Source organism: Colossoma macropomum, unplaced genomic scaffold, assembly GCF_904425465.1.
Source record: "Colossoma macropomum unplaced genomic scaffold, Colossoma_macropomum, whole genome shotgun sequence".
NCBI lineage: Eukaryota > Metazoa > Chordata > Actinopteri > Characiformes > Serrasalmidae > Colossoma > Colossoma macropomum.
This window is the reverse complement of record NW_023494786.1, coordinates 25935855-25963413: the sequence shown is the minus strand read 5'-3', so window position 1 is coordinate 25963413 and position 27559 is coordinate 25935855. Positions and strand designations below refer to the sequence as shown.

At 38.1% G+C, this 27559-nt stretch overlaps 1 protein-coding gene across 1 annotated transcript in view; it reads right to left on the bottom strand.

Annotated features, from left to right (window-relative positions):
* The window catches only part of LOC118804418 (neurobeachin-like), a 235488-nt gene that overhangs the window by 164367 nt on the left and 43562 nt on the right, over window positions 1-27559 (bottom strand). Inside the window, exon 7 of the mRNA XM_036564932.1 lies at window positions 2480-2604. Coding sequence (XP_036420825.1) covers window positions 2480-2604 — 125 coding nt within the window. The remainder of the gene's footprint in view (window positions 1-2479; window positions 2605-27559) is intronic.

The following is a 27559-nucleotide window of genomic DNA, read 5'->3' as shown; positions in this document are numbered from 1 at the left end:
TAATTACCAAATAGATTATATTAGTTACTGAATAATAGGTCTTAAAATTAATTTAGGAGCTAAAAAAGGTAATTAACGTACCCTTACACAGCTTCAAGATGATAGTCAGGGGTTGTGTTACAGGAACATCCTAACTCTGAAATCTTATCTTAACCCTTTCATCACCATGGCAACTTCAAGAATAAATTCAGAAAAGTACCTTTTACAGAATAACATTAGTAACAAGGCCACTATCTTATCTCCAGATAGGAAACGAGCATTACAGAAACTTCTTAACTTGCCAAAAATCCCTACAGAGTGCCTTAAATTTCGGACATCCTCAGTGGTGTCCTAAGCTTTCATTTCTACTGTCAGTTATTCTATTGAAAAGAGGTTTTTAGACAACTTTAAGAGGCAGCCTAAGTTCTCCAACATTACATATTTATATTACAAAAATGCAGGGCAATAGAAACTGGAACTGAAAGCAGTGATATGTTATCCAGTGGGGTGATGCACTGCCACAGTATTGCTAACTTTATTTGACCAAGGTTCCTAAACTTTCCACTTCATCACACTTTGGTTTTGTTTTCATTGTTCACAAAGACAGCTGTCTAACTATACACCTAAAAAAGATGGTTCTTGAAGGGTTCTTTAGTAAAGAAAATGTTTCTAATCAGAACCATGAACACTCATTGAACCATGTGAATAATTACAGGGATTCTTTACATCATTAAATGGTTCTTCAGATCGATGGTAAATGTGCTGTAAATGGTTCTAAATAGAACCTTTTTGTCAAGTGTTCTTTTTATTGTTACAATGTCAAACTTGTAATAATAGAAGAACCCCCTTTGGTGCTATACAGAACTTTTTTCAAAAAGGTTCTATATAGAACCATCTACAGCACATTCTCCATCTATATGAAGAACTATTTTATGATGCAAAGATTGCTTTCAATCATGCAAATGGTTCTTTGCATGTTCATGGTTCTGTATAGAACCATTTTTTTACTAAAGAACCCTTGAAGAACCATGATTTTTAGGTGTGTGGGTAGTAGCTTCCTTTGTGAGCAAAGAAAAACAAAATCAAAGTGTGAAGAAATGGAAGTTTTAGTAACCTTTTTGGTGCTATGTAGAACCATATACAACACATTCTCCATCAATCTGAAATTAGCTACTTTTTTCCCGGTACCATTTCTCAAATCTTTGCAGATATGTACCCCTGGCATAACTAGTGTACTGTGGTCCCATCTTTCAGTGTGTTTTCTGCCACTGCTGACGTCCAAAATATGTTCATAGGGAAAGTGGAACATAAGAAAGAAAAAACAAGATCTCAGTGGTAATTACTGTGGCTGTGATATGAACAGGGGCCACCTGCAGATCACAGAGCAGCTGGCAGGCCTACATCGTCTGAGGGTGAGTGTGTATGTGTGCATGTACACAGTGGCCAGCTGACAGGGCTCGCTTGAAACAGTCACATAATGCCAGACAGGATATATACATAAACAGTATAATCTGCAAGTACTGTTGAGAATCTAGAGCAATTATGAGCCATGAGATACGCACTTACTGTAAAAAAGGGAAAAAAAGCTGCATTATGAACAACAAGACTCATATATGCAGGCAATTTAGACATCAGTTTTACCCCCTAAAGTGTAAGGGTCTGTATGGGGGACCACAATTGAAATCCTCACTCTCATAATTGCAAAATTGCCATTTTTAATGATAGCAGTTGCTGAATAATTAGGGGTAATTCTATTAAAATGTAAAATACTGTACGTAATGCAATCCTAAATCCAGCAGCTGGACATAATTGACTAGCAAAAACAAGCTCATCTATCGCAGTCTGTTGGGCAACAACCACTTCATTTTCTCCATGAAGATTTCACTGAGAATATCCATTGGTGTTGGGCACTGAAGATGAGCCAATCTATTGTGCTTGTGAATCTATAGATTTGCCCTTGTTCGCTTAATACACCCTTCTGCCTTCTCCTATTCAGCCCAGGGCCCAGAGGAGAAGGGCCTGGAGTGGTTAATAGTATTGAACCGCTTCCTTTTAAAAGGCGGTGTTGCGTGACACCGAGCCAAATCGACAGTGTGTGTGGTGGGCAGCACTACAAGATCAAATGGGTCAATGAAGGAAAGTTTGAGAGCGAGAGGCAGAAACAGTGAAAAAAAAAAAAAAGAGAAAGAAATGCAATTTGCCTCTCAACTCTGCGTGTTGGTGGGGAATAAAACCTGCCATAAACCTCCACTGCCATGTTCAACTGACAAGGCTCGTAAATATGTAACCCATAAAAATAAGAATGAACTGCTTCTCAGCTCAGCAAATATTCATAACATCCAAGTGGCGATTGGACGGACTTGACCCTCTCGTACTCATATGTGGTCAGCTCTCGTGAAACAATGATGTCATTGTATATAATGAGCTGTAATTTTGGGATAATGAGCCAGACTGACAAGGTCCAGCAGCCTTTTGATTGGCTGTTGGCAGAATTACTGACCATAGTCCTCTAGTGGTTTGCACATGATGTCCAAGTGGGTGGAGCCAAAGGGGTTCCGGACAAATCTCCGCCTCCTCCTGAGGTCGTCCTCCCAGTAGTCCAGACGCCAGAAGTCATGCAGCTGACTGTGGGGAGGGAAGAGAGGAGATTATATTAAAAAATTCATTTAAAATACATGAGCACATTCTGTATGATGTCAAATGGTAAAAATGAGTCGTGCTACATTGTAACCATAGAACCCAAGGAATCAGTCTGACCCCAGACTAGGAATGACAATATTGTCAATAGGCACAATTTGCTAGTTTTGTAATTTACACCACATTAGAATGAGACGTACTGTAGGAGAAAAAAATATATATTCTTTTTATTTTAACATTTATTTATTTATTATTTTTTGTTGTATTATTTCTACTTTTTAAAATGATTTATTCATTAGCCCATTCATTTTTGTTTCATTCTATTTTAAGTAATTATTTATTCTATTTAATTCTAGTTTCTTTTAATAAACAAATTGTACTTTATTCTATTTGATTAATAAATTAATTGCTTATAAATTGTAATTACAACTATATAAATTAATTGTATTTTGTTCTATTTTACTGGTTTACTTTGCTTTAATTTATTTACTTTATTTATTTTATTTCAAATTATTTCAGCTTCTTTTATTGCTTAGCTTTGCTTTGCTTTATTTACTTTTTTATTGTTATTTACTCTTTTTATATTTATTTTTTGTTTCTTTATTACTTCTTTTGCTTAGCTTCTCTTTATTTTATTTCATTATATTTTTGTTCATTCTCTTTCTATTTTCTTCATTTTTTTCTTGCTTTGTTTTTTATTATTTTTCAAATTTTATTTCTAATTTATTTATTTTGTTCCATTATTTAACATTATGTACATCTGTGATGAGTGGCTATGGGATGCAGGAACACTGGAGTCACCTACGTCTCTTTCAGCTATACAGAAAAGAAGAACAACAGCACTGCACTAACTACAGGAGGCTGTATATGGTTAGATATAATCTCTCCAAAAGCCCCACGAAGCCTCACAGCACGACCAGGCCCTTCCAGGCAGCAGGAGCAGCACGCGTATAAATAACAGCCAGTCCCATTAACAAACACAGGATCAAATTACAAGTATAAATGGCGCTGCCTGCCTGCTTTTTTACGGTATTTTTTAACAAGTCTTGTAAATCAGAGGTAGGACCCTGTACGCAGACAGCGTGGAGTTTAATGATGGGGGGCTGGGGGGGGGGTCCTACCACAGCCGCAGCCCACGCCAATAAAACAGCCGCACCCCCCCCCCACTGCGTATGCGCAGCCGTGATTAAAATAATGTGCTGAAATATTCATCGAAATGATTCTCAGGGCCCTGGAGCAAGCCACAGAAAATTGCATTTTTATTCATTATTAATAACAGTGAATTAGGAGCCATATAAAAATACGAGAGAGAGACTAAGAGAGTGAGAGAGAGAGAAAGGGAAAAGAGGAAAGAAAAAAAGTGAGGCTCAGGCATGTGGTAACCATCTTTGTAAATGATTATTCCAACATTAGCAGGGACCTGGGCTAATTTTATTGCTTGCAGCTAATGCAAACCATTAAGGGCCGGGACTAGCATCAGGTTACTAAGTGCAGCTCGTTTCAGGCGCGCTCAGGCTGGAGATGTTTCAAAGGCTTCGGCCTCTCCTTCAGAGAGAGAGGGAAAAAAAGACAGAGAGAGAGAGAGAAATGAAAAGAAAGAGCCGGCGTTGAATAACGCGCTGTAGCTAATTTACTACAAAGAGGGTTTTCGAGTAGATGTTAAAGGAGAGTGATGATGGTGGTAATTGGGGAATAGATGACAAGATGGTCAGGGACAATCAACAAATTCCACACATGGTTTGTCTTCATTAGTGCAGTCACACATGAGGAAATGCACAGCCCTCCTGTTTGAACTCTTTGCTAATTTCTGTAATAAACTACAGTAGGGAGTCATTAGATTGTATAGTCTACAAATCTTGAAAGAACTTTAAATACTATGTATTGTATAGTAACACTTCTGGTTCCTTAGAGAAGCTTTCAATGGATGTTTCTTTAAAGGGAGCAATTCAAGCTTAAAACTAGAGTTTAACTGGCTGCGTTACGCAGTATTCTGATACAAGATTCAACTTTATTGTTATTATGCAGAGTACAGGTACAGAGCCAATGAAATGCAGTGTATTGCTGCTGTCGGAAGAAAACCATGCATCTCCAATTTGATCGTTTGTCAGTTTTTGACATCATTTGAAAATACCTGTTGCCCTCTACATTGTGTGAAATTTCATAATGACTAGACCAAACGAAATGGCCCAAAATTCCTTGGAAAAAATTCTGGTTCCATTGACTTACATTAAAAATAGAGTAAGTTTTTTGCTTCTACTGTAACGTTATCATTTTGGAGATATGAGGTTTTGTTCTGACAGCAGCGATGTATGTGTATATATATAGTAGCATCAGCATATACATAACAGTGGCCATAATTCTGCTGTGAATAGTGCTTTTTTATTGAAACACCAGCAGAAAGGTACAAAACAACACAGCATGAATAGTGTGGAGGTCATCACCAGCCATACATCTCTGCTTCACAACACTCACTACTGCCTAAGCCCAATGTCCAACACAAACTAACACAGGTAACACATACACTCATTTTAAACTAACAGACCACAACATTAACAACAATAAACAGCCCCTTTTCCAGAGTTGTGCACCTTCCATGAGCCCCCTTGCATGGCCCTTCGCATAGCCACACCTCTCAAGCTTCTCAGAGGCAGGGCAGCCAGTAGCAGGATGCTATCTATAAATTCATATTTACTTTCATCAATGTTCCCTCACTACAATACCCATCATGCATTATGCAAATACATCATACAACCATTGGGAATCCCTGGGTTGTCAACCAATCCTGACTGCTAGCCTAGCAAGTGATCTTTACGTTTCTATTGCCTGAGGTGTTGAATGAAATCCTTAAAATAACAGTAATTCTATCATCATTCAGCACAAAATATATGTTAACCCTGTGCCTTCCTTCTGCATTCTTCTGCTGGCATCTTAAAACAACCCTTCCAGCTAAAATCCACCCCAAAACAGATACAGTTTTAGTTTTTTCAACAGTTCCTTTCACCAAGAGACATCATCAGAAGGGGATTTCCTAGCACTAAAACTAGAGAATCTCACTCAAGAGACTAGAGAGACTACTGCAACACTGATGTCGCAAAGGTTACATTTTTCACTTTGTATGTTTTTTTTTGTTTGTTAAACGAGAAATTTCACAATACAAAAGAGAAATTTCACAATACAAATGTTCTTTAGCAACTGAAGCTCTTTCCCAGAACCGTACATCCAAGCCAAGAACCATTTAGAAAGCTTTATTTGAAAGACTGGATACTGTAAAATTGGAACTTTGTTCAATTTGAAGTGAAGTAAAAACTTGTTTAGGTTGAAGTGGGTCATAAATTTGCGCAGTATGAAGTGGGCCGAGGGCTATTTCACGGTTATGTGAAGAACAAAGTCAGACGAGCTTCTCTCCACCTACAGCAGAAAACAGAGCAAAATGTTCCCCCATGTTCCTCCGATGAGAAACTCAGGAGAAAGAGACAACCTCGGAAAAAAAAAACAACAACAATAACGGCCAGCCCACTCACTCCAAAACATGAGGCAGCCATTACAAAGAGAGGCTCGTTTCCAAGCACTGGAGCGCTACCTCCAGCTATGGGCTGGGGCAGATTGTATAGAGCTCTCTGCACCCTGCCATAATACTGAGGCAGACTAAACAGATTAAAGTGTTACGGAAGGATCACGTCAAAAAAAAAAAAATCACAAAAGGTCTTTCCTTGCTGTGCGAATACATCTACAAATGTCAGGAAATCAGGAGGCTCCAGAGACTCAGCCGGCCTCTGACAGCGACGAGAGATCAGCCTCAGTTTAGCATCAATCAAGAGGGTGTGCAGTTGCGTTGGGCGGTGGGGGGGTATATGGAATAAAGGGTCCTTGCATGCATGAGCTGCATGCCAAAGGTTCATCACACGCCAGGGTATGAAAAGCAGTACGCAGCGCCAGGGCCTTGTCTGCTGTCAATCTGGACCCAGAGAGAGGCCTCCAGAATGAGACGTCAGGCCAAAGCCGCCTAAATGACATTGTAAACGTGAGATTACGGTGTAAAAAAATGTAAATCCCACGCAGGCAGCCAAGTGATTACCGTCTAAGATTATAACCTCCAAATCTGCCTGCAAACACAGCAGCGAAAGCTAGCAAGGCGGAAAAATCCAAGCTTTGAAGCCCGCCGCTCTCCAGTCTTAGTCTACGTATGATGAATCTGATTCGCTTTGACAGCAGTACGTTGCCTGTGAATGGCAAGTTCAGAGAAAAGCCCAAACATTTTTCTTTTTCTTCTCCAAGAGAAAGAAAAAAAAAAAAACAGGGAATTAAACGCTAAGCCGAGCAAAGCAAATTTATAAGGGATGATAAACCAAATGGTATTCGATGACAACGTTTTCGTTCCTCTAACCCATCTTTCCGCCGGAGCATATGCTTTCACTTTGGAGGCGGTTTCCGCAGGATGGGAAATGAGGTCCGGTGATACGTTAAACCTCATGGTCAACATCGAGCCGGATTCTGCATGTGCCAAAAGTGCCATGATGATGGTCTGCACACCCAGGGTGGTCCGGTTCAGAGCTCCCCCAACCCCTCCACCCCACACCCTGACTCGAGGGGGGAGGTTTGGTTCCCACAGGAATGTTCATCACAGGGAAAGTTTTAACACACTGAAATACAACATTATGAGATGTTCAACACTTAACTGTCCTGAGTGGACTGACAGAAAGCAGCCTTCCAGCTAGACATCAAATGCTAGTGACCTTTAAATCTTGCAGTTATCATCAATAATAAAAAGCATGTTGTAATTTAGCATTCGCCAACACGCTATATCATTTGATTATGATTTGCCTTGGTGTATACATATATGGTGTAGATGGTCATACACTGTTAGAAATAAAGGTTCTGTGCAGGTACATTTTACATTTATCAGGGTACAAACAAGGTGAGAAAGAGATTTGTGAGTATTAAGAGTCTTTTAAAGGTTTACACAATATAACGGTTCCATACCAGTTTAAGGTTTCTTCCTGCAACCTTTATAGTAGGTGGAGGTTCTTAAAACAAGGGTTCTTCATACTCATACTCATACTCTCACTTACAAAATATGGTCCTTTATAGAACCATTCACTGAAAGGTTTCTTCTATGGCGTTATGCAAATAATAGCATTTTTGATCCAAAGAACACAGAACACATAAGACATATAAAGTATAACAGTCAGATGCATAATAATTGGCTTAAGCCTTGGTAGTCATAGTTCTCACTAGTGAAAAAGCATGATGTAATTTGATATTGATTATTTCTCAGTTGTAGACTCAAAAAGGGACCTATATAGCACTAAGAAGGGGTTATTTGGCTTGTGACAATAGTGGAAATTTTTGGAACTATATAGCAGAGGTTCTCACACCGGCTTTCAGGGAGCCCTAGATGGTCCACATTTTTACTCTATCCCCATGTGTTGCTGCAAATTGTGGACTCCATTGCAGTCCCTGTTGACCAGTTTGAGAAGCACTGCTATATGTAACCATTTTAGAAAAGAGTCATTAAACTAGGCAAAAAAGGCCTTCAAATAGTTCTGTGAGATATCATGGTTCTGTATATAACTATGATCTTTACTGAAGAACCCTTGAAGAAGAACCCTTTTTCAGGGTGAAGCTCTTCTGCAGATCCCAAACTTATAATCGATACCACATTTGTGTTTATAGGTACACACCTAAAAATTATGATTCTTCAAGGGTTCTTTAATAAAGAAAATGGTTCTATACAAAACCATGAACACTCAAGTAACTCTTTGCATGATCAAAGGCTTATTTGCATCATTAATGAGTGTAATAGAACTATTTTCTTGACTAAATAACCCTTGAATAACCACCTTTTTTTTGAGTATAAAAGGGGATATTTTGACATAATTCAAAATTGATGAAAAGTTATTGTTGCCTACAGACTTATTTTGAAGAAACAATGTTTACATTTATATTTTTGCCATGTTTGTCGTTTCTCAACATTGAAAAACTGAAAAAGCCAGACGTTCACAATTAAATAATAATCAAGCATATAATCATGTAATTACATTTAACTAGTATAGTATAATTTTGGACTTATAAGGGTTAACTACTTTAACGCTAAGCTTATTATTCAGTCAATAACATAAAAGCTTAGTATACAGTAACTACTTTGAATAAGTCAATAACTCTATGAAACTACTGTAAGTTATACAGTTATGAAGGAATTGAAGTCTGGATCCTATAGTTGAATGTGTTAAAGGCACATTAGGAAACAAATGGTAAAGTAGAAATGTAAATGTTGTAAAGGTAACTCTGGCTGAGAGTCCTCCATTGCATTACTTTCAACATCAATGGCTTTTTTAATTGTGTTAGAACTCGACAGTTCAAAGAAAATGAAAGGTTTTTCCTGTGTTTCTCACGCATCAGTATAAGTGCAAGACACTGACAGTCGTTTCATCTAAATGGCAATCACTGGGTAGAATGAGCTCCTGATTCACTCCACTTTACCAATGGTGAGTCTCCTGACAGACATAAAGAATGGTGGAGGGCCCGCCCTCCTCTCGAGTGTCTCAAATTTATTAGTTGCAATGCCCATCAATCAAACAAATGGATTTCCAACTGCATTTTAAAAGCTAATTTCCACACTGCAGATAACCAAAACTATCAGCTGAGCAACACACCAGTCATTAGCAACAAAAGTGCATAAGGGCACAACAATAGGCCTCTTCTGCAGTGTCCACCACATGCAGCTAAATAACAGCCGCCTATGAGACAGAGGAGCCGACCAGGGGAAGATTTAGCACTCCCCCCGTCCATAGGGAACGGCCTATGTTTGTGCAGGGCTGTAAAAAGCTGACAGCCATGATTCAGGTTCAAGCAGCAAAGTGGGAAATAAAGGGATTGATAACAATTTCATCAAAAAATATGGCAATGTTTAGAGAGCGGGAGAGAGCGAGGCTTGTTTTGAAGGCCGTGGAGATATATAGGACATATATATCCAGACACTGTAGAGGGCTTAAGACAGGATGGTTCCCAAGACAGATGATCCTGTTAGCTTGGTCTACGCTTAAGCACAGACAACACAAAGCATTCTTCTATTCCACACACCTCTGCAGAGCTGATTCATTTAGGAGGAGGAGATCTAACGGGCTGCTCTGTCTCTCCCTGTCCTCAAATCTAATATGACTGCCTTTCATAGCTTTCTGGTTGAAAAAAGCACACAGATATACCAAAGATTCAAACACGTAAATTGCACCAAATTCCAACTGATGGAGACTCTAACAATATAAAAGGTCTTAGAAGAAGAGATTTGTAAAGGAACACAGCAAACAAATTGTTATAAGCATGAGGTGAGTGTAGAAGAGAGAAATTGATCCTGATTACATCTTTGCTACAAAAGATATTGAGCATCAGTGTGGTAGCACTCAAATCACCTGGGACACTTATTACAAAATAAGAGGTAAGGTTTTAGTGCATGGCAGCGTTCATGAAGCTACTTAACATCTAAGTCAAGTACAATGATTTTTTTCTGATGTTGGGTTGTGTCATGACACTTTCTGAAGTCACAATGCCAAAGATGTGAAATAGATTAAATTGTATAAATGGAAGGGATGCACTGATACCACTTCTTCCCCTTCAATATCAATACCTGATCCTTAAGTATCAATACCAATACCAACATTCTGTCTATGTAACATTACATATATATATATATATATATATATATATATATATATATATATATAACAGTATATATATAACAGTTATACATTGGTACATTTAAAACCAGAAAACCATATTAGATGCTTAAGAAAAATATTTTATTTACTATATATAATTAGTATTTCCAGTTATATAATTAATAATAAGAATGATCTTTAATAATAGGAACTATATTTAATGGCTGAAGTAAATTTAAAATATTTTCATTGTGCAAAGTTAAACACAGAACTGAACATTATGTAGAGAAACCTGAGGTGTGTAGACATCAGCACACAGCAGCTTCTCTTTCTCTGCAAAAATGATGCTAACTATTGTTTGACAGCTGAATTTCTCAACTCATTCATCTTATATGAGCTGCAGGTGAAGCTAGTGGACATACTAGCCCAGCTAGCAATCTGCTATGCTAAAGGCTATCGATACACCAAAGACTGCTGGGTTCTTTCATATATCTCTGTAATGTTCACTCTATCAAATAACAAGTAAAAGGTGGTGCATCTGGTTTTCATTGTAGGTAAACATGCAATGACAATAAAAGGATATCTAAATCTAAACTTGGACTGACATTAACTTAGACTGTAACTGGCTACACAGCAGGAGACGAGGAATTACTGAAATAAGCCTAACTCAGCCAATCATGTAAAGGGCCAACATGAGCGTGTTCTTACTGCATGTACGGTGCGTTACCTGGCTTATTTATGGCATACAGATGAAGCTTTAAGAAGAATTCCAACTAGTGTATCACCCACTACTATTGCCTGCGCTTGAAATACTGGCAATAGATTTTGCCATTAGCATTTTTACTGCTGCTTCTTAACCCACACCAGCGATGTGTGACTGCTTTGGTTAAGTTCCATCTACTCAGTCGCTCAAGTGCATGTCAGAAATTGCTTTATGGTATCAGTATTCTCTGTTGCTTATACAGATACTGCTTTTAAGTGCCAGTATTGGTGGCAATACAGATGTGGTCTCGGTCCAACCCTAATAAATGGTTGAACAAAAGTGACTCTCTGTAAAGGCCATTCACTTTTGTTCAGCCAGCCTGAGTTGGCAGTGTCACCAGTGTCATTATCAGCATTTTATCACTCTGACAAAGTTTGTCTTTCAGCCTCAGGAAGTAACATACCAACCTAATGTCAGAAAAAAAAATTATGTCTCCTGACATAGTTGTTATGTCAACTTGACATTAAAGTTGGCAAAATGCAAGCAGCCTTTATGAAAAATGATGCCTACTGGCATAAGTGTTTATAAACGTTTATGTAGGTCTATGTCAGTTGTCATGATGAGCTTCTGCAGGTGGCATGCAGCCTTATGAACACTAGATAAGCTACTTGAGGCTGTGCATTACATTACATATTAATTTTATCATGGTTAAAACATTATTCTTTAAAATTATGTCCTTTAACAGTGCTAAAATAACTGCTGCATGACTTCTTGCTTTTATAAAACAATGACAAATATGAAATATTAATACAATATGAAAAAAATACACCAATGCTCTTAATTATCATTAATAATCAAAATAAATGGTTCTTCCATTGTAGCAATGTAGTTTATCAACAGTAGGCTATAGTTGCCGATGTAAGATTTAGGCATCTACATAATGATTCTTTCATGTTTAATAACTTGCTACATTAATACAAAATTCAATTAATATGTTTGTATAACAAAAATACTTCACAACAGCTTTGTGGCTCAGCCAATCAGATTTTAGAGCTGGAACTATGACTACATACAATGGGGACACACTATAAAATCAGATATTGTCATTGAGGGTCCTTCAGGACAGCACTGCTGTGGCAGCGACTAATCAGGCCCTACAGAAAGGGCTTTTGATGAAAGTAGTTAAAGGGAAAAGAATGACGGCGAAATTCAATAAGACACCATTATATTCTCCTTAAATGCTTCCATTGGGGACATAAATGGGGTGTAATTAGCCTAAGTGGCGGTAATCAGCGGCCGGCCTGTAGAGCGCACAGGGTGCTGCTTTTCCTCAGTGCCACGCCGGCTCCGTGATGTCACGGCTGCCATGTGCCATGTCCTGTGTGTGAGTGACACTGAACACACTCATGCTCTGTTACTGAGGGCAGCAGCACACACTCCTCACGCCACTTCCCAAACCGGGCACTTTGAAATGAAATGGACTGGATCAGCCAGCTGGCTACCAACTAGTCTCGCAATGAGAACGTCTGGAAACAACTATGAAAAATTTGGCGCTAAATGTGGGTGAGAATTTAGACTTATTAGAGTCACAGTGTGAAATTTCTCAAACAATCCAATGCCTTGTGAAGACTGAGTTCAAAGTAGGGGCGATGGTGCGCTTGTCAACATTGTCTGACAGCCAATAGGGTTTGGGATGTAACACTGTACCATGCATTACTACGATGTAATGTAGCATTGTCGAGTGCCTTAGTTGACATTTGAGTAATGTAAATGACCTCTTTTAAAGCATCCTGAAAGTGGGTGAGTGATGTCATTAAACTGTTTTGTATCAAAAATGCTTTTTGAACATTACCAAAGCAACAATAATGAACACAATATGGATATCTGTTAAATATCACCAGCACTGAATTTATATCTTTAAGTATTTATGATCATATCATGAAGAATCTTCTAAACAGGACTCACTGTCTTTTCAACCTATTCCATTAAATACTCATTACTCATTAATGTATTTCAAAATGACTATGTAATTGTATTGAAGTGTTACTGTTCTATTCATGAATATGCTTTATAGTAGTTACTATAAAGATTTACCAAATAAACATTACTTTTCGCAAGGGAAACAGTTTTGTTGAATCAGTTTACATTATAGCTTAATAAGACATCACTGGGCTATTAATAAAAATTGTCAATTAGTCAGTGGTGTTACATTGGAGTAAATGTAATGTGGAAAAAATGGCAGCTACATTCAGGAAAAGACTATTGGATTTGCTTTCAAGCTAAACAACTGTATTCCAGACATTAAAAGAGCATGAACTAGAAATAAAATACAGATTTGCTGCCATCCAGCACTAAAAGTTTAATATGTTGGCCCCAGAAGTGATATTTCATCACAAGATCATGCCTGGCCCCACAAGACAAGCTAAAAACTGGCCTTAAATTTATGGTAGATTCCCAATGTTGTACTTTTTTTTCTTGTGATCATCACCTATAGACAGTTAAATGTCATTTTCAAAGAAAAAATGTAAACTCTGTCTTATCTAATGTGTCAGTTGCAGTACAGAGTTCTGTCTTTGTCTCCTTTAACTCATTAAAATCTGCCCCAGAGTAGATGGTATGCATGCATGTCCATGTTGTCTGTAATAAAATGGACCATCATATGATTTTGAAGCTGTCTGAGTGCTTTTACATCGTCTATCACTGTATAAAAGAAGCTCCATGCTGCCTTCACTGTTGGATGTAGTCCAATAGCTTCTGAGCAAGTGTGTGCACACACTCAGAATGAAATTAACATGGCTAGGGTAATGCTGGCTTTTAGTTTGTTGGTAACACTTTACTTGAACCCTGCTACATAACATTGACATAATTATGCCATAAGCATATCATGGCAGATGTCAGATGATATGACGGATTTTGTGGTAACACTTTACTTTAAGGGTGTCTACATAACATACTCATAACATCTTATATAAACACTTCATAACATATTAATGAACGTTTAAATCAACATTTATTCAGTATACGTGTTTTAGATACATTTAGATACACTGAGATACATTTTTCAGAATAAAAGATCTCATTTTTTATTTTGAAAAAGTATACTGTTTTCAGTAAAAAGCCTTATTTCTGAACAGCCAAAATAAAAATGACCTCGCTTTATCCCTTTGATCATTAAGTGCTTTGACACTCAGGCATGCTTCAATTATACTTTCAATTTCTTTTTTTATTATCTGTTTTGTTTTTTTTTTTAAGATTTGTTGCTTTGCATGTCACTTTACTACACAGACAGTAAATTGCTCTTAAATATGCTTAGGGAACAATCATTGACAGACTCTTAGTATGATGGTGTGCCCAAGTGTCAAAGCACTTAATGACCAAAGAAGTAAAGCAAGGTCATTTTCATTTTGGCTGTCCAGAAATGAGGCATTTTACTGAAAATAATATAGTTTTTCAGAATAAAAATGAGAACTTTTATTTTGTAAAAAATGTCTCTGAGTAAAATGACATTGTAGTCCATATTTATATCATGTAAAACATGTATGCATTATGAATGTTGGTTTAAAGGTTCATGAACATGTTATGAAGTGTTTATGTAATATGTTATGAATGTGTAGAATAGTGTTACTGATTTTGTTCAGTGATATTACCATTACCGATTATCATCATGACAGAAGTCAATGTTTGATGTCACTACAGCTTGTCACATGATAATTTTTGTCACATGACATCTTCAATGACAAGTTGACAGCACAGTTGTGTCAATGTTATGTAGCAGGGTTCAAATAAAGTGTTCCTGATTTGTGAATCTTGCCTTACTTCAACTCTTGTACTGGATTTCCATTCCCACATGCTGATTTCCATTCCCACATTCTAACAAAAATAGCTTTTACTCTTCCAGCCTTTGTGTCTCAGCTCTCCTGCGTGCTGCATGAGAAACATTTCAACAGAAATGCACAAAATCATAAAGATTCTCGTCACATCATCACAGGCCAACTGGCGGCCATATGCTGGTGGACAATGCTTTCAAAGTAAACTATAAATTCAGGAAGAAAAGAGCTTTTTATTTCTGCTTATTTCATACATGTTGGGTTGTAATGTTTAATGAGCACTACATGTTTTGCAGAATAAAGGAGCACAGAGATGCACAGCCTGCTCAGATTATGGAAGGCGGCTGGAAATGGTAGACACTCCTTTCATCTCCATCTGAGTCCAAGGACAGCCCTCTTAATGCTTCCATGGTATGTCAACATGTGACCCTGCAATTGTTCAGGTCATTGATGTGGTGTATGGACATGTGGCTCTTAATGTATAACTCAGCTATAAATCAGACCTAAACATGCAGGTATCCTGAAGGACACAAACAGCATTTGGAGTGTCCCTAGTTTAGAAAGTGGCTTTCCCTATTTAGCTTTGGAATTTGAGAGTCATTACTTTCGTTTTGCTCTACTATTCAATTGTTATTGCATATTTATTACATAGTAGTTACACTATGAAATAACTTTACATTTGATTTGCTTTCAGTTTGGCTTGCAATGGTCTGTTTACTGGTTTTCCTCCCCCCAAAAAAAACAATTAAATAGCTTCGTTAGATAGATTTATCACTGCTTATATAACCCCAGGATTATGATCCCTACACTGATTGCCAGCTTATTACAGAACTGTTTTTAAAGTATTGCTTCTTGCCTATAAATGGCTCAATGTCTTAGGACCAAAATACATCTCTGTATCTTTTTAAACTTACTCAAATAATAGTCTTGCAGGACCCCAGAATTCATCTGGGGACAACCTGTTACATCTGATTTGTTGTGAAATCTTCCAGAAATAAGACTACACTCCCTGTAAAACCCAATCCAAATTCTTATAGTCCATGCTCTCTTACATGTGCAGTACAATCAACAGCACTCACAAAGCAATCCAGTGACGCACTTAAAAAAGAAAAGCGTTCTTTAGTAAAGAAAATGGTTCTATATAGAGCACTCAAAGAACCCTTTTCATGGTTAAACAGTTCTTTGCATTGTGAAAGGATTATTCAGATTGATTGAGAAGATGCTGTAGATGGTTCTATATAGAGACCTTTTGAAAAGGATTCTATACAGCACCAAAAAGGGTTCTTCTATTGTTGCAAGCTTGACATCGTAACAATAGAAGAACCTTTTTTGGTGCTATACAGAACCATCCGTTAATCAAGCAAAAGGTTCTTTGAGTGTTCATTGTTCTCTATAGAACCATTTTCTTTACTAAAGAGCCCTTGAAGAACCATCTTTGTTAAGAGTGTAGCAAAATACTATGGTTAGCCAGCGGAACTGTTTTCCTGTTGCAAGAGGCAATGTCATGCTAACTAACATTACATACATTGGACAATGTTGACAAGTGCACCATCGCCCCTGCTTTGAGCTCCGCCTTCGTTTTCAGATTACTAGGGACTGGTCAGCTGGTAGGGTGTAGAATTAAAACCAAGCATGGTGAGGCTAGCTCTTATTTAGCTCCTGTGCTGCCCAAAGCTGTGGAACTCTGACAGACGATCTCAGATATGCCCCAAATCTTTTAAATTATTTTTATATTTAATTATGTCCTTCTTCTTTTTCCTTTTTATGTTTTTTCACTGTTTTTTATTTTGCTTTTATTAAATGCACAGCACTTTGGATTGCCTTAGTGTATAAAATCTACTTAAGTAACTTTCCGTGCTTTACATTCTGTATCGACAGGTTTAAGACAAGTTTTTGACAAGTTTTCCCTCTTCAAGAAAAGAAAAAAATCACCAAATTCAAATCATGACAACATTTCTCCTCTTCTACTTACAAACATAGACATTGCACTGACTGAATATTTAGAATCTGCATTTTTGACAGAACCCCTCTACTTGTTTTTAATGAGCTGCGACGGTGAAGTACTTTCAAATTACAACATGGTTTTGATACAACAAGAACAAAGGCAACAACTTCTAAGGGTTAATCTAGTCTACACCAATGAATGCGTGAGAAAACACTTCAGCTTAAGACAGGCAAGGCCTGCACCGCGGGTCATCGCGCAGGATGAAGACAGACGCGTCCGCCTGGATGAAAGACAGAGTTCTAGTGTGGGTCAGACATCCCTTCTCGCCAGTTTCGGAAAACCGTCCATCTCGCCTGCAGGACGGGGGCCTGCGGACCAGGGGATACCCCAGCAGCCCTGAAATTGATGACTCTGCGAATGGGCCTCTTTCCAGAGATAATTAGTGCAGGCTGCAAGGTTAAGCATGCCCCTGAGGAAGAGCCTGCGTGTAGGTCAAGAACAAATGGACAAGGATGTGTGTGAGAGAGCTACAACAAAGGGGATAGATTCATGGACAAGCACGTCCACCATCCACAACCAAATTTGAAATAACTTTTCTATAATTTGACTAAATTTGTTGCAGATACATTTAGAAAATGATTGTAATTATGGCATAATAATAGTCTTCATATTTTAAAAATAAGAAATGTTTGATGTTTCCAGAATTAAGAGTGTTATGAAACTCAGAAAGTTTCATAACACTGACAATCAAATTTATTGGTTGGCTCATATAAGTAGTGATCAAAGGTAGATCTCAAGGTAGATTATCAAATAAGATAACAATAATTATTAATAGAACAAATCAGTCCAAACCAAGCCACTCAGAAGTAAGAGGGTCGTAGTGAAGATGGCTTTGTTTGGATTTGGGCTTATTCTTTTATAGTATCGTACAATCAAGACATAGGAAAATGGAGAGAGATCTGTGTGTGAGGGTCATTGAAAGACTCCAGCATCCACTGTAGCTCGCTGTTAATGTGACCTGTAGCCAGCGGGTATCTGGGTAATTCAAATAATTCAGTAAAATGAATGCGAACCTGTTTGACACCTCTGGGATCATTCTCAAGGTTATGGGTCTCCTTTCATTTCAACTCTTTTAGCTCTATATTAATAATCCTAGGCCCTGAAAGGAAGAAAGGCTTAAAAGTCAAGGCAAAGGACATGATATGAATAAAAATGATTTCAATAATGCACACAACTAGAGGTATAAATCTTGTACTGTATAATGATTTAATTGATTACAATTCTTTAGGAGATGATTCACTGAACCCTGACTTAACCCTGTAGATCATTACATCAGCTGAATGTACAGAAAAATGCACTGAGTCTCTTGTAACTAAGCAGTGGTCAGAGGAACAGTGGCTAATGTTAATTGTGGTTGGCTGGCACTGAATATGAAACTTGAAACAGCGGGTCTGTTTAGTTAAAAAAAAAAGATCCTAACATGTTTACTGCCTGCTGCTAATCATAACAGAAGGAGAAATCAAGAATTTAATGAGAAGCCTAGTCAGGTTTTGTATGCTTTCAGCCAGTCCTCATCCCCAGCAATTTTCAAAATGCCTTGGCAAAGAAGCCAACTTCAGCCTCACTCAAACACCTAATGTTGGTTTGTTTATGCAGCTGGTGAATACAGATGCTTACTGATTTATGTGGTTTCACTAAATTGTTCACCTCTATGATGACCATTTTGGTCACAGCCTCCAAATATTTTCGTATGATTCAAAATTATGTTTAAAAATATACTGAATGCAGAAATGTGACTGGAGCCATTGACACAGAAAAGGAAGACATAAACAGTAGGCTTTCTTGTTTTTGGCATTATTTTGGCCAGAAAAATGAGCACATACTTAACAGAAGGGGTGGGAAAGTGCACAGTTTGTTGATTTTTCTACTCAAACATACCTAATTCAACTCATCAGTTAACAGCCAGACTTAGTGGCAGTGTTAGAACAGGGGAAACTATGCTGGACCTGCTTTATTGAATATATTAAAGTCGATTATAAATTGCCTCAGAATAATGCAATTCATATTTCCTCTTTTTAAATGGGTCATTCTAACAAACAAAAGGTGTCCAACAAATTTGTTTCTAAGAACTATTTTTTTGTGTTTGTTTTTTTTTATTTCCCATAAATGTGGCAAAAATACTGACAGTCTTGTGCTGTTAAAAGAGTGTCAGTGGTGTTGCTCATGAGACATTAAGAGATTTTAAAATTGAAATAAAAAACAACATGAACGCAATATTCATCATTTTCCACACACAATGGCTGCAAAATTTTGCTACTACTCCTGTGCTTCCAGTCCCCTCCTACTGCTCCTCTTCTATTCTGGAAAAACACAGAGGTGTCGAGGACAAGAAAGGTGAATGAGGAATAATGAGAATGAGCAGAAATTGGGGAAATCAAAGTCATTAAATCTGATGTAGACTAGTGATGAACGGAGCCTATCACAACGTTTGCTTGAAAGCTGCTACACAGAGCCTGCCTGCTGATGTGTGTGTGGTTTTCTACTCCAGTCCAAAATACACAACACAGAATAATTATATAAACTCAAAATAAACAGATTTTAACATATAGTTGGATTGCTTTGTGTTTGTCCATCCTCTCTGGGCATGACTGCAGTGATGTCACTCTAAAATCTGTAAAAGACTCCTTGGGAATTTGAAGTAGCTTCTCTCGTCTCCTCCAGTATTCGGACAGCCAGTAAGATGGTGTCACAAAATCAGTTTCCAGGTCATACAGGAGAGGAGGAGGATGAGTAGGGAAAAGCAGTAACTTTCAGGGATTCTGGATGCACCCTGTGTGACTCTGAAACTGAAGTGGTAGTGGACAGAATTTTAGAAAAGCTAAGATTTTAGCAATTATGTCAATGGTACGGTCAGTGGTGTTACAAGCATTGTAAGTGTATAACAGATGTTTTACACTTAAATTACATATCAACATTGGTACCCTATTTGCCACTGTGATGGGTGAATGACCCCCTAACTCCCACCATTATAGGTCTTGAGGTCCAGAGGTGCTCTCGTTGATCACCTCAACCCTGCTATAGTCCAAAAGCAGTACTTTTCCGACCAATTGTTTAGCAATGCTAAGAAATACCTCGACACCTTTAGAGATTACATCATAAAATGGTGGTCAGAAAAATGTCCTGTTTGTTCCTTTGATGCTAACCTTCCTTCTCTCTCTGTTTCTCTGGCTGGTATTAGAATTGATGGGCCCTTCAGCCCCGCCCGCTGAGACTGGTTAGCCTGGCCGCATGTGACTGAAGGCTCCATTCCATCACAAAGTTATTATCCAGGACCAGATAGCTGCCATACATCACACATGGAAGCCCCACTCACCGTTAGTCAAGGGAAACAACGTCTCCCCCCACTACTTCCCTACAGATCAATACATGCTCCCTCTCTCCTTTCCCTCTCCCCCGTTTTCACTCTCTCTCTCTTTCCCCTTGCTTGCACTCTTTCATTTTCATCTACTCCCCCCTCTACCGACACAAAAAAAGTAATTATACAAGAGAAAGCTTTGACAATCAATACCGGAGTCAGGTTAAGTTAAGGTCTGCGGGCGTCCACACCCGTTGGCTCTCCGTCAGCTGTCAGCCATGTTGCTGACGTTGACACGGACGCCGAGGGTAACAAAGGGACTCCTGTCTTCTGCATGGCTCACGCCTCCATATTTCTGTTGGGGAAGGCCATACTGGAGCAATTAGCACCTGGCCAGCCATGTGGAACAGCGACGTGTGGCGCAGGGAAGCGGACAAGACGAGGTGTGATTGGGCACCCGCTGAAGTCAGCCAAGCACCATCGCCTGACAGAATATGCTGATAGTGATCAAGAGGAGTCGGCTTTATTAATCACAGTGGGCTGTTCACTGAGGAGTCGGGACTGAAATTGCCTCTGCACAGCCAGCAAATCAAAATGAACGCCAAAAACAGACTTCACTGCATTGTTATGTAACTGCGCACTTAGGGTCATGCGACACTCTGCTTGCTAGTTATTACATGTTTTCAATGTAGATAGTACCTCAGTATGGACACAGACCAGCACACTTTACAGCCAATTCAATACATCCAACAAAATATCTATTCTATAGCCAATATAACCACAAAGACAAAGAACTTGGAGAAACATCCTGAATCTTGCTTTCACTTTTCTTCATCTTTATAAATTCGCTCTGGTCTGAATAAAAGAAATTGTTTGGCAAATTTACCCCTTACCCCAAATGTAGTCAAACAAGATATGTTTGGTATCTTAAGTTTGCTTCTTTATTTTTCCACTGGAGCTACAAGGCTAATTACTCAACAAATTACTCATCGATGTGGTTTAAGGCAGGTCTGTGATGATTTAGGAATGCAGGGTAAAGGGGAAATTGTGCAATGGATGTTATTCATCATACTATTGCACTGATATTTGTGCATCTGGGAAACAGCAGTAATCGCATTTGTAAATCAAGCTCTTGCTGATAGAAATTGTGATATTTTTTTTTATATGGTATTTATATTGCAACATTTTCTTCACCAAAAGAGTTTCTACATTTTACATATTCAATTCCATTTGATGTGATCACTGTTTTTGTATATTTCTACATCCTCTTTCTCAAATGCCACCACCAACTGCCCCAGTACCCAGTTTAGGAATAGGATGATCATGAAGTAAATCCCAAATTTTAAATCCATTGAATTTCATTCATTGGACTGAGTGACAAAAATCTTAAATATATTTCATTTATACTTATGATCCTTGGCTGAAACCAAGAAAAAAATTGGGAAATACTTGGTCTAGAACTGCTCTGAAAACCAAAAAAGCTGACGATAAATAAAAACAATTCACATAAAATAAACTTACTAAAATTATTACAGTGTGTAGGCCACAGTGAGCCTGTGTTTCTCAGAGAGAACAGTATTTTGTTGTTTTCTCTGCATTGAGCAGTACATTGTGTTTTCAAGTGGTATCAGTCCTGTAGTGGAGAACTTCTTGGGTGTTGTATCTCCTCCTGATACTCAGCATGAACCGACATTTGCCTTATGTCCCTTACAGAAACTGTGAAATAGTTCCCCTGTCGATATATTCACTGTTGATCTACAGCCGCTCAAGCTGTTTGAACACATCTTTTATTTTTTTTAATAAAACCCTTGGTGGCCAAAATTTTGATGCATCCATAAGTTATACTAAAAGAAACATCTTCAACAACTTCTTCTTTTTTGAGTTTGTGGAACTAGTAACTTTAGATTTTGTAAAGTCATACTTGCCGTTTTAAGTAAAAAGAGAAGCACATGAGTTTGAACAGTACTGTGTCTGATAGAATAATAGCAGACAAAAAGCCAGCTGGAAGGTGGAGCTATCTGATTTTGTTGGATTCTGTTAATTAACTCAATTTTTTTCTTATCTTTGTGTTATCTGCGGATAAATTTTGGGTTCTTTTTAGGTTATAATATGTTATCTTCAAGCTAAAGGCATGGTTTGGATGCATTTTACAGGTAATTATTACTTTAGCCATGGCAATGGTTTGTGTTCAAGTTTACTAGGTTGTCATGCTAACGGCTTCTGATTGACATCAGCACAAATATACAAAACCAATGTAAGAAAAGAGTGATTCTGGTTTGAAAGCCAACTGTCTGTTACTTATGGAGTAGTCCAATAATTAGTGTTCTTTGATACAAATGGTTATGCAGTGCTATTATCAGCCGAGGGTTTGTAGAGAATGTAGCTTAAATGTTCTACTTAAAAGTAGTCTTATTTCTACAAATGACATGTATGTTTAGAGCCAGTGGTACTTCTGTATTCATGTAAGGCAATCAATTATCAGTTACCATTACCATTATGAATTAACAAATATTTAAGCAGTCATGTAATCTTGAGCCTGTGTGGTCTGTCTGGAGAAATGGCATGCCATAAGGCTAACAGAAGAATCTGTGGAGAAAAAACAAGGAGAAAAACCCTGCAAGATATGGCATTTTACCAGGATTGAGACTCTAAACTCTAAACTGTCCAGAAGGGTGTAAATCCCTGCTTACACAGTTTGTTTACTAAACTGGCAGGCAGTCTGGAGATCTGGATAGCAGGTCAATGGCACGCAAGTAAATGAGTCCATGATTTTTCAATTTCATGGATCTTTTTTTTTTTTTGCCATTAATTCTGACGCTCTGTCTGACATCTCCTTTCTGGTGACGCGACTGAACTTTATAATCCACTGGCAGAGGGCAGAGGTCAACAGGAGAGGGAAGGAGGGCAGGGAAAATAACTCCCTCCGAGGTGAGGCGGAGAAAAAAAAAAGGAAAAAAAAAATCTGACATCCAATTTTCAACTTGATTTATCAGTGTAAAGCTAAAATTGATAGTGTGTCATTACTGGGCCAGGAGCTGTCTACCCAAGTCCTATCAAAGCCTTCTCGTTTTGATTTAGTAGCCCAGATCAATAAAACCCTATACTGTTTCAATTTGAAACCTATTGATTTTCTGATGCCGACTCAATACAGGGGACATTCATCATCAGGGAAGCATAGAGTATGATCGAACAGAAGCCTCAGCGCTCTGGAGCTGGTTATTTGGCTTTCGGCTTGCAAAGCCGTTGAGGGATTGCTGCGCAGCCGTCCGTCTGCACATCCCACATGCTGTCGTCCATGAACGATTTTCTCCAGCGATGTGGGCAAAGCGCAGTAAGAACGGGTCATCAGCTCAGCTAACAGTCCACAAGACCAGCCTGCTTTCTTTGACCATCACTTAACTAGCCAGATATTTTTAATGGTGTAGAGAAATTCAAACGTCAGCAAGCGGTGCTGAGGTAACATTTATATTTTCACAAGGCTGAACGCCTGAACAGGCCATGCAGCATTTTCCTCACAACTTATCAACGTTCTTTCAGTCCTCTCCAGGCTGGAGCACAAAATAAAGAAGAAAAAAGCAATTTGAGGGCATTCATGCTCAAAGACAAAAAAATACACGCCCCGACACAAATAAATTTTCAGGCAGACAGGCACGCGCACGCGCATGCACTTACTTATAATGCCAGGGGGCATTCTATTTTACACGGCCAGCATAAATGGAAAAGTTAATGTAGCATTGAATAAGACTAAGCTGTTGAGCTGCAACACTGCCTTAAGCTCATGAGCATATTGCATCATTTTTCTTCTCCAGCAGGTTACCATTAAATTTGAATTTGTTGGAAGTTGTGTGGTACCATTTACAATGTGCTGTAGCTCAATAACCTTTTGTCTCAATGTAAATGTTATGGCTCCTCTGCACTTTCTATAAATATTTGACTAAGCCAGAGAGGTAGCAGAAAATTCCAAACAATACGTTATACCAGCCAGCACACAGCCAGGGCTATTTACAACGTCTTCTTAGTTTTCTTCAGTACGGACAATAAACTTGAGGCTTATAAAAGAATAATCTGAATTCTGATATAGATCAGCACAAATATACAAAACCAATGTAAGAAAACAGTGATTCTGGTTTGGAAGCCAACTGTCCAATAATTAGTTAGCTAGTAATAAATAGTGAAATCAAATGAATGGTAATAGAATAAATCCGGCTTTGTGCTTTACAGAAAGAACCAAAATGGTACTGTTTTCTTCAAGTCATATATATTTCAAATTTTAATAATGAATTACTGATTATATAACAGTTTGTTTCCGATAAGCACAGTCTGTTTATTTGATAAGCATTCAAACACGATATGGACCATTCTATCGAATTGGCTCAAACTGTAGTCCCACAATAAAAAAAATAAGTAGATTAATATTCAGATCTTAGATATTTACAAGGATTATATTATAATCAATTTAAACCCAAAGCATTAATAGAGATATTAATAGGCTAAATATATACAAAATCAACATTTATAGGGTACTTTGTTTTCATAGCATTCGATTACATCATTAAGAAATCCACGTCGCCATGTTGGTAGGCAAGCTGCAACTCTGGCTGTGCTCTGATATCTGCAGCTGCAGCTACAACCCTGCATATGAATAAAAACCAAGTAAAATAGACCAGAATAACCACAAAAAAGATATGTGGACACTTTATCTGCAGTTTTTTAGAAAAAACGCTATGAGCTTGATTGGTGGACTGGATCTGTATAACCTACACATATATATATATATATATATATATATATATATATATATATAATTTGCCTTAAATGGTGCTGCAGTTACACTGAGGTGCCTTAAACATTAAATGAATTTTAACAGTTGGCGAATACAAAGCTAACATCAGCTTACCTAAATACATCAATTTACCTTAATAAATGCATCATTAATCAACAATTACATCCACTTGGAGATGTTTACTGAGCAGCTAACAAGCAGCACAGCAAAGCTATAATTCACCCTTTGGCGCTGTTGAATGCATCTCACAGGCTGATCTAACACCGCTTTCCAAACCAGACACTTCCATACTTCACCTACTATACAAACGAGTGCATGGGGTATGCACTATTTTTTGCATACTATTTAGTGTTTTTCTGATATGCGGTTTGGGGCATGAAAATAATAATGCAGTGGGAAAATCAGTCGTTTAGATTTTAGCTTTTGTCATCACTGCAGCAACAAATCAAATGAAATCAACTCAATACTCTCAAATATATTAGTTAATATGCTTTAAAAATGAGATTTAAAAAGTGTATTAAAAAAGTGTTTTACTGCCAACCAAAATGGTGGCAGCGAGATTGTGATGTCATCAAAATACTATTAATAGAAGGGTGGTGGTCCCAAACCCCAACCCCTAAATTCACGCTTGAATGCTGACCCATGTTTTCATGTCACTACCAAAACACAGAGATTTAGTTCATACACTGTAAAAAGTGGCTCAGCAGATCTACTTAATCAATGTGTTTTTTTAGTTGAATAAAACTAGTTCAATTGCTTGTTACCACATGAAGTCATTCTTTTAAGTAGATCTGATGAGCCACTGCATTTTAGAGCATCCCTGTCCCTGATGGACACATAGTGAGCAGTTAGATCCCATTGTTTTAAAGCTTGGTGTCCAACCTTAAGAATCATCACTACTGAAACACATATTTGCTGCAATTAAGTAAACTTTATAGAGTTCTAATGAAAAACATTATGATTTTAGGTGTGTACAGCTATTCCTAAATTGTCACCATTGGTAACAGTGACTACTGGTAACATTTGGTAAAGTTTTTTCCGTGTCATGATTATTTTTGTAGTGACAGAATGGAATGTTCACTCATTTGTTTTAATAAAGCAAACATACCTGAGGCATAAGCTCAATCAAAGCAAAAGGATTTTGGTCAGTTGGAAAGAATGTTATTTGGTAGAATAATCCATATATAAAAGTGGAGCATTTAATAACTGCAATCAAACTGCTTGAAATGATAATTACTATTTTTGTCAAAATCACAGTCCTACACGCAGACGAGCAGCAAACGATCTGTGACTGGAGAATCTGACATTCAATTAAATGCAGAAAAAGGGAAAAAATCCCACACAGTCAATCTTCACAATCCACTGTCTGCTTACTGAGAAGAGCTTGAGGCAAAACGTAAGGCTCAGACATGCCCTTCAACTTGTTTACTGTTTTAAAAGACTGAAACCAAAGACTTAAAACAGCAAAGCAATTTTCTCTCAAGCAGTGATTGCTGTACATGTTTTCTATCGGCGAAGGTAAACACACTGCTGCAGTGAACATTTTCCACCATCTGCACTGTATTTGTCAGAATTCAATAAAGAAACCCACAGCCACTGTTTCAGCAAGTGGAGCAAATTTGTAATCAGTGATTGTGGATTAAGAGTGTGTGTGTGCGTGTGTGTTTACATTTGTATGCATCTGAAACATGCGAGTGTGTGTCCTGGACTTTCTCTGGATCAAACTGACAGCTCAGCAGAGCTCTCATGGCCGCCAGGTTTACATACATCCGGGAGCCAACATTTACGGTGTGTTTGACGACACTGCAAAAAGGCGACGTGGGCTTTGCTTAGAAAGCCTTGACCTCAGTAGCCATGGCTAACTGACTATAGAGCAGGGCTCTGTAACGTGGACAAAATATCACACAGCGATTACACTGCCTTATATTTTAAACACAATTGTGAACTTTCATGAAAGAGAAATTCCACAAACTGTCCTCATAAATAAATCAGGAAGATGTAAACAAAGTCATTCAGAGTGGTTTGATGTGAAATCCTCCGCTCTAAAAAAACTGAAACTGTCAGAAATGTTCACAGTGGTGATGATAGGAACCACACATCCAAAGCATTTAATGCTACCAAAACCTACCTCACAGAAAGATATCATACAAAATAGTTATGAATATGCTGCCTGATGCCTGAGAGATTGTTTTATGACACTTTTGAGATATTATTTTGGGCTTTGGCGTATTTTTAAAATCCATTTATGGCAAAGATGTACATGCAGGGTAGTTTAAGGCAAAACAGTCTTTAATCAATATTACATATGATTACGTATGAAAGACAGCAGACATGCAGAGGTTTACTGGTATATACACAGATCAGGCATAACATTATGACCACCTCCTTGTTTCTACGCTCACTGTCCATTATATCAGCTCCACTTACTATATAGGTGCGCTTGTAGCTCTACAGTTACAGACTGTAGTCCATCTCTTTCTCTGCATACTTTGTTAGCCCCCTTTTACCCTGTTCTTCAGTGGTCAGGACCCCCATGGAACCTCACAGAGCAGGTACTATTTGGGTGGTGGATCATTCTCAGCGCTGCAGTAACACTGACGTGGTGGTGGTGTGTTAGTGTGTGTTGCGCTGGTCAGTGTCACTGCTGAACTGAGAACAGTCCACCAACCAAAATATCC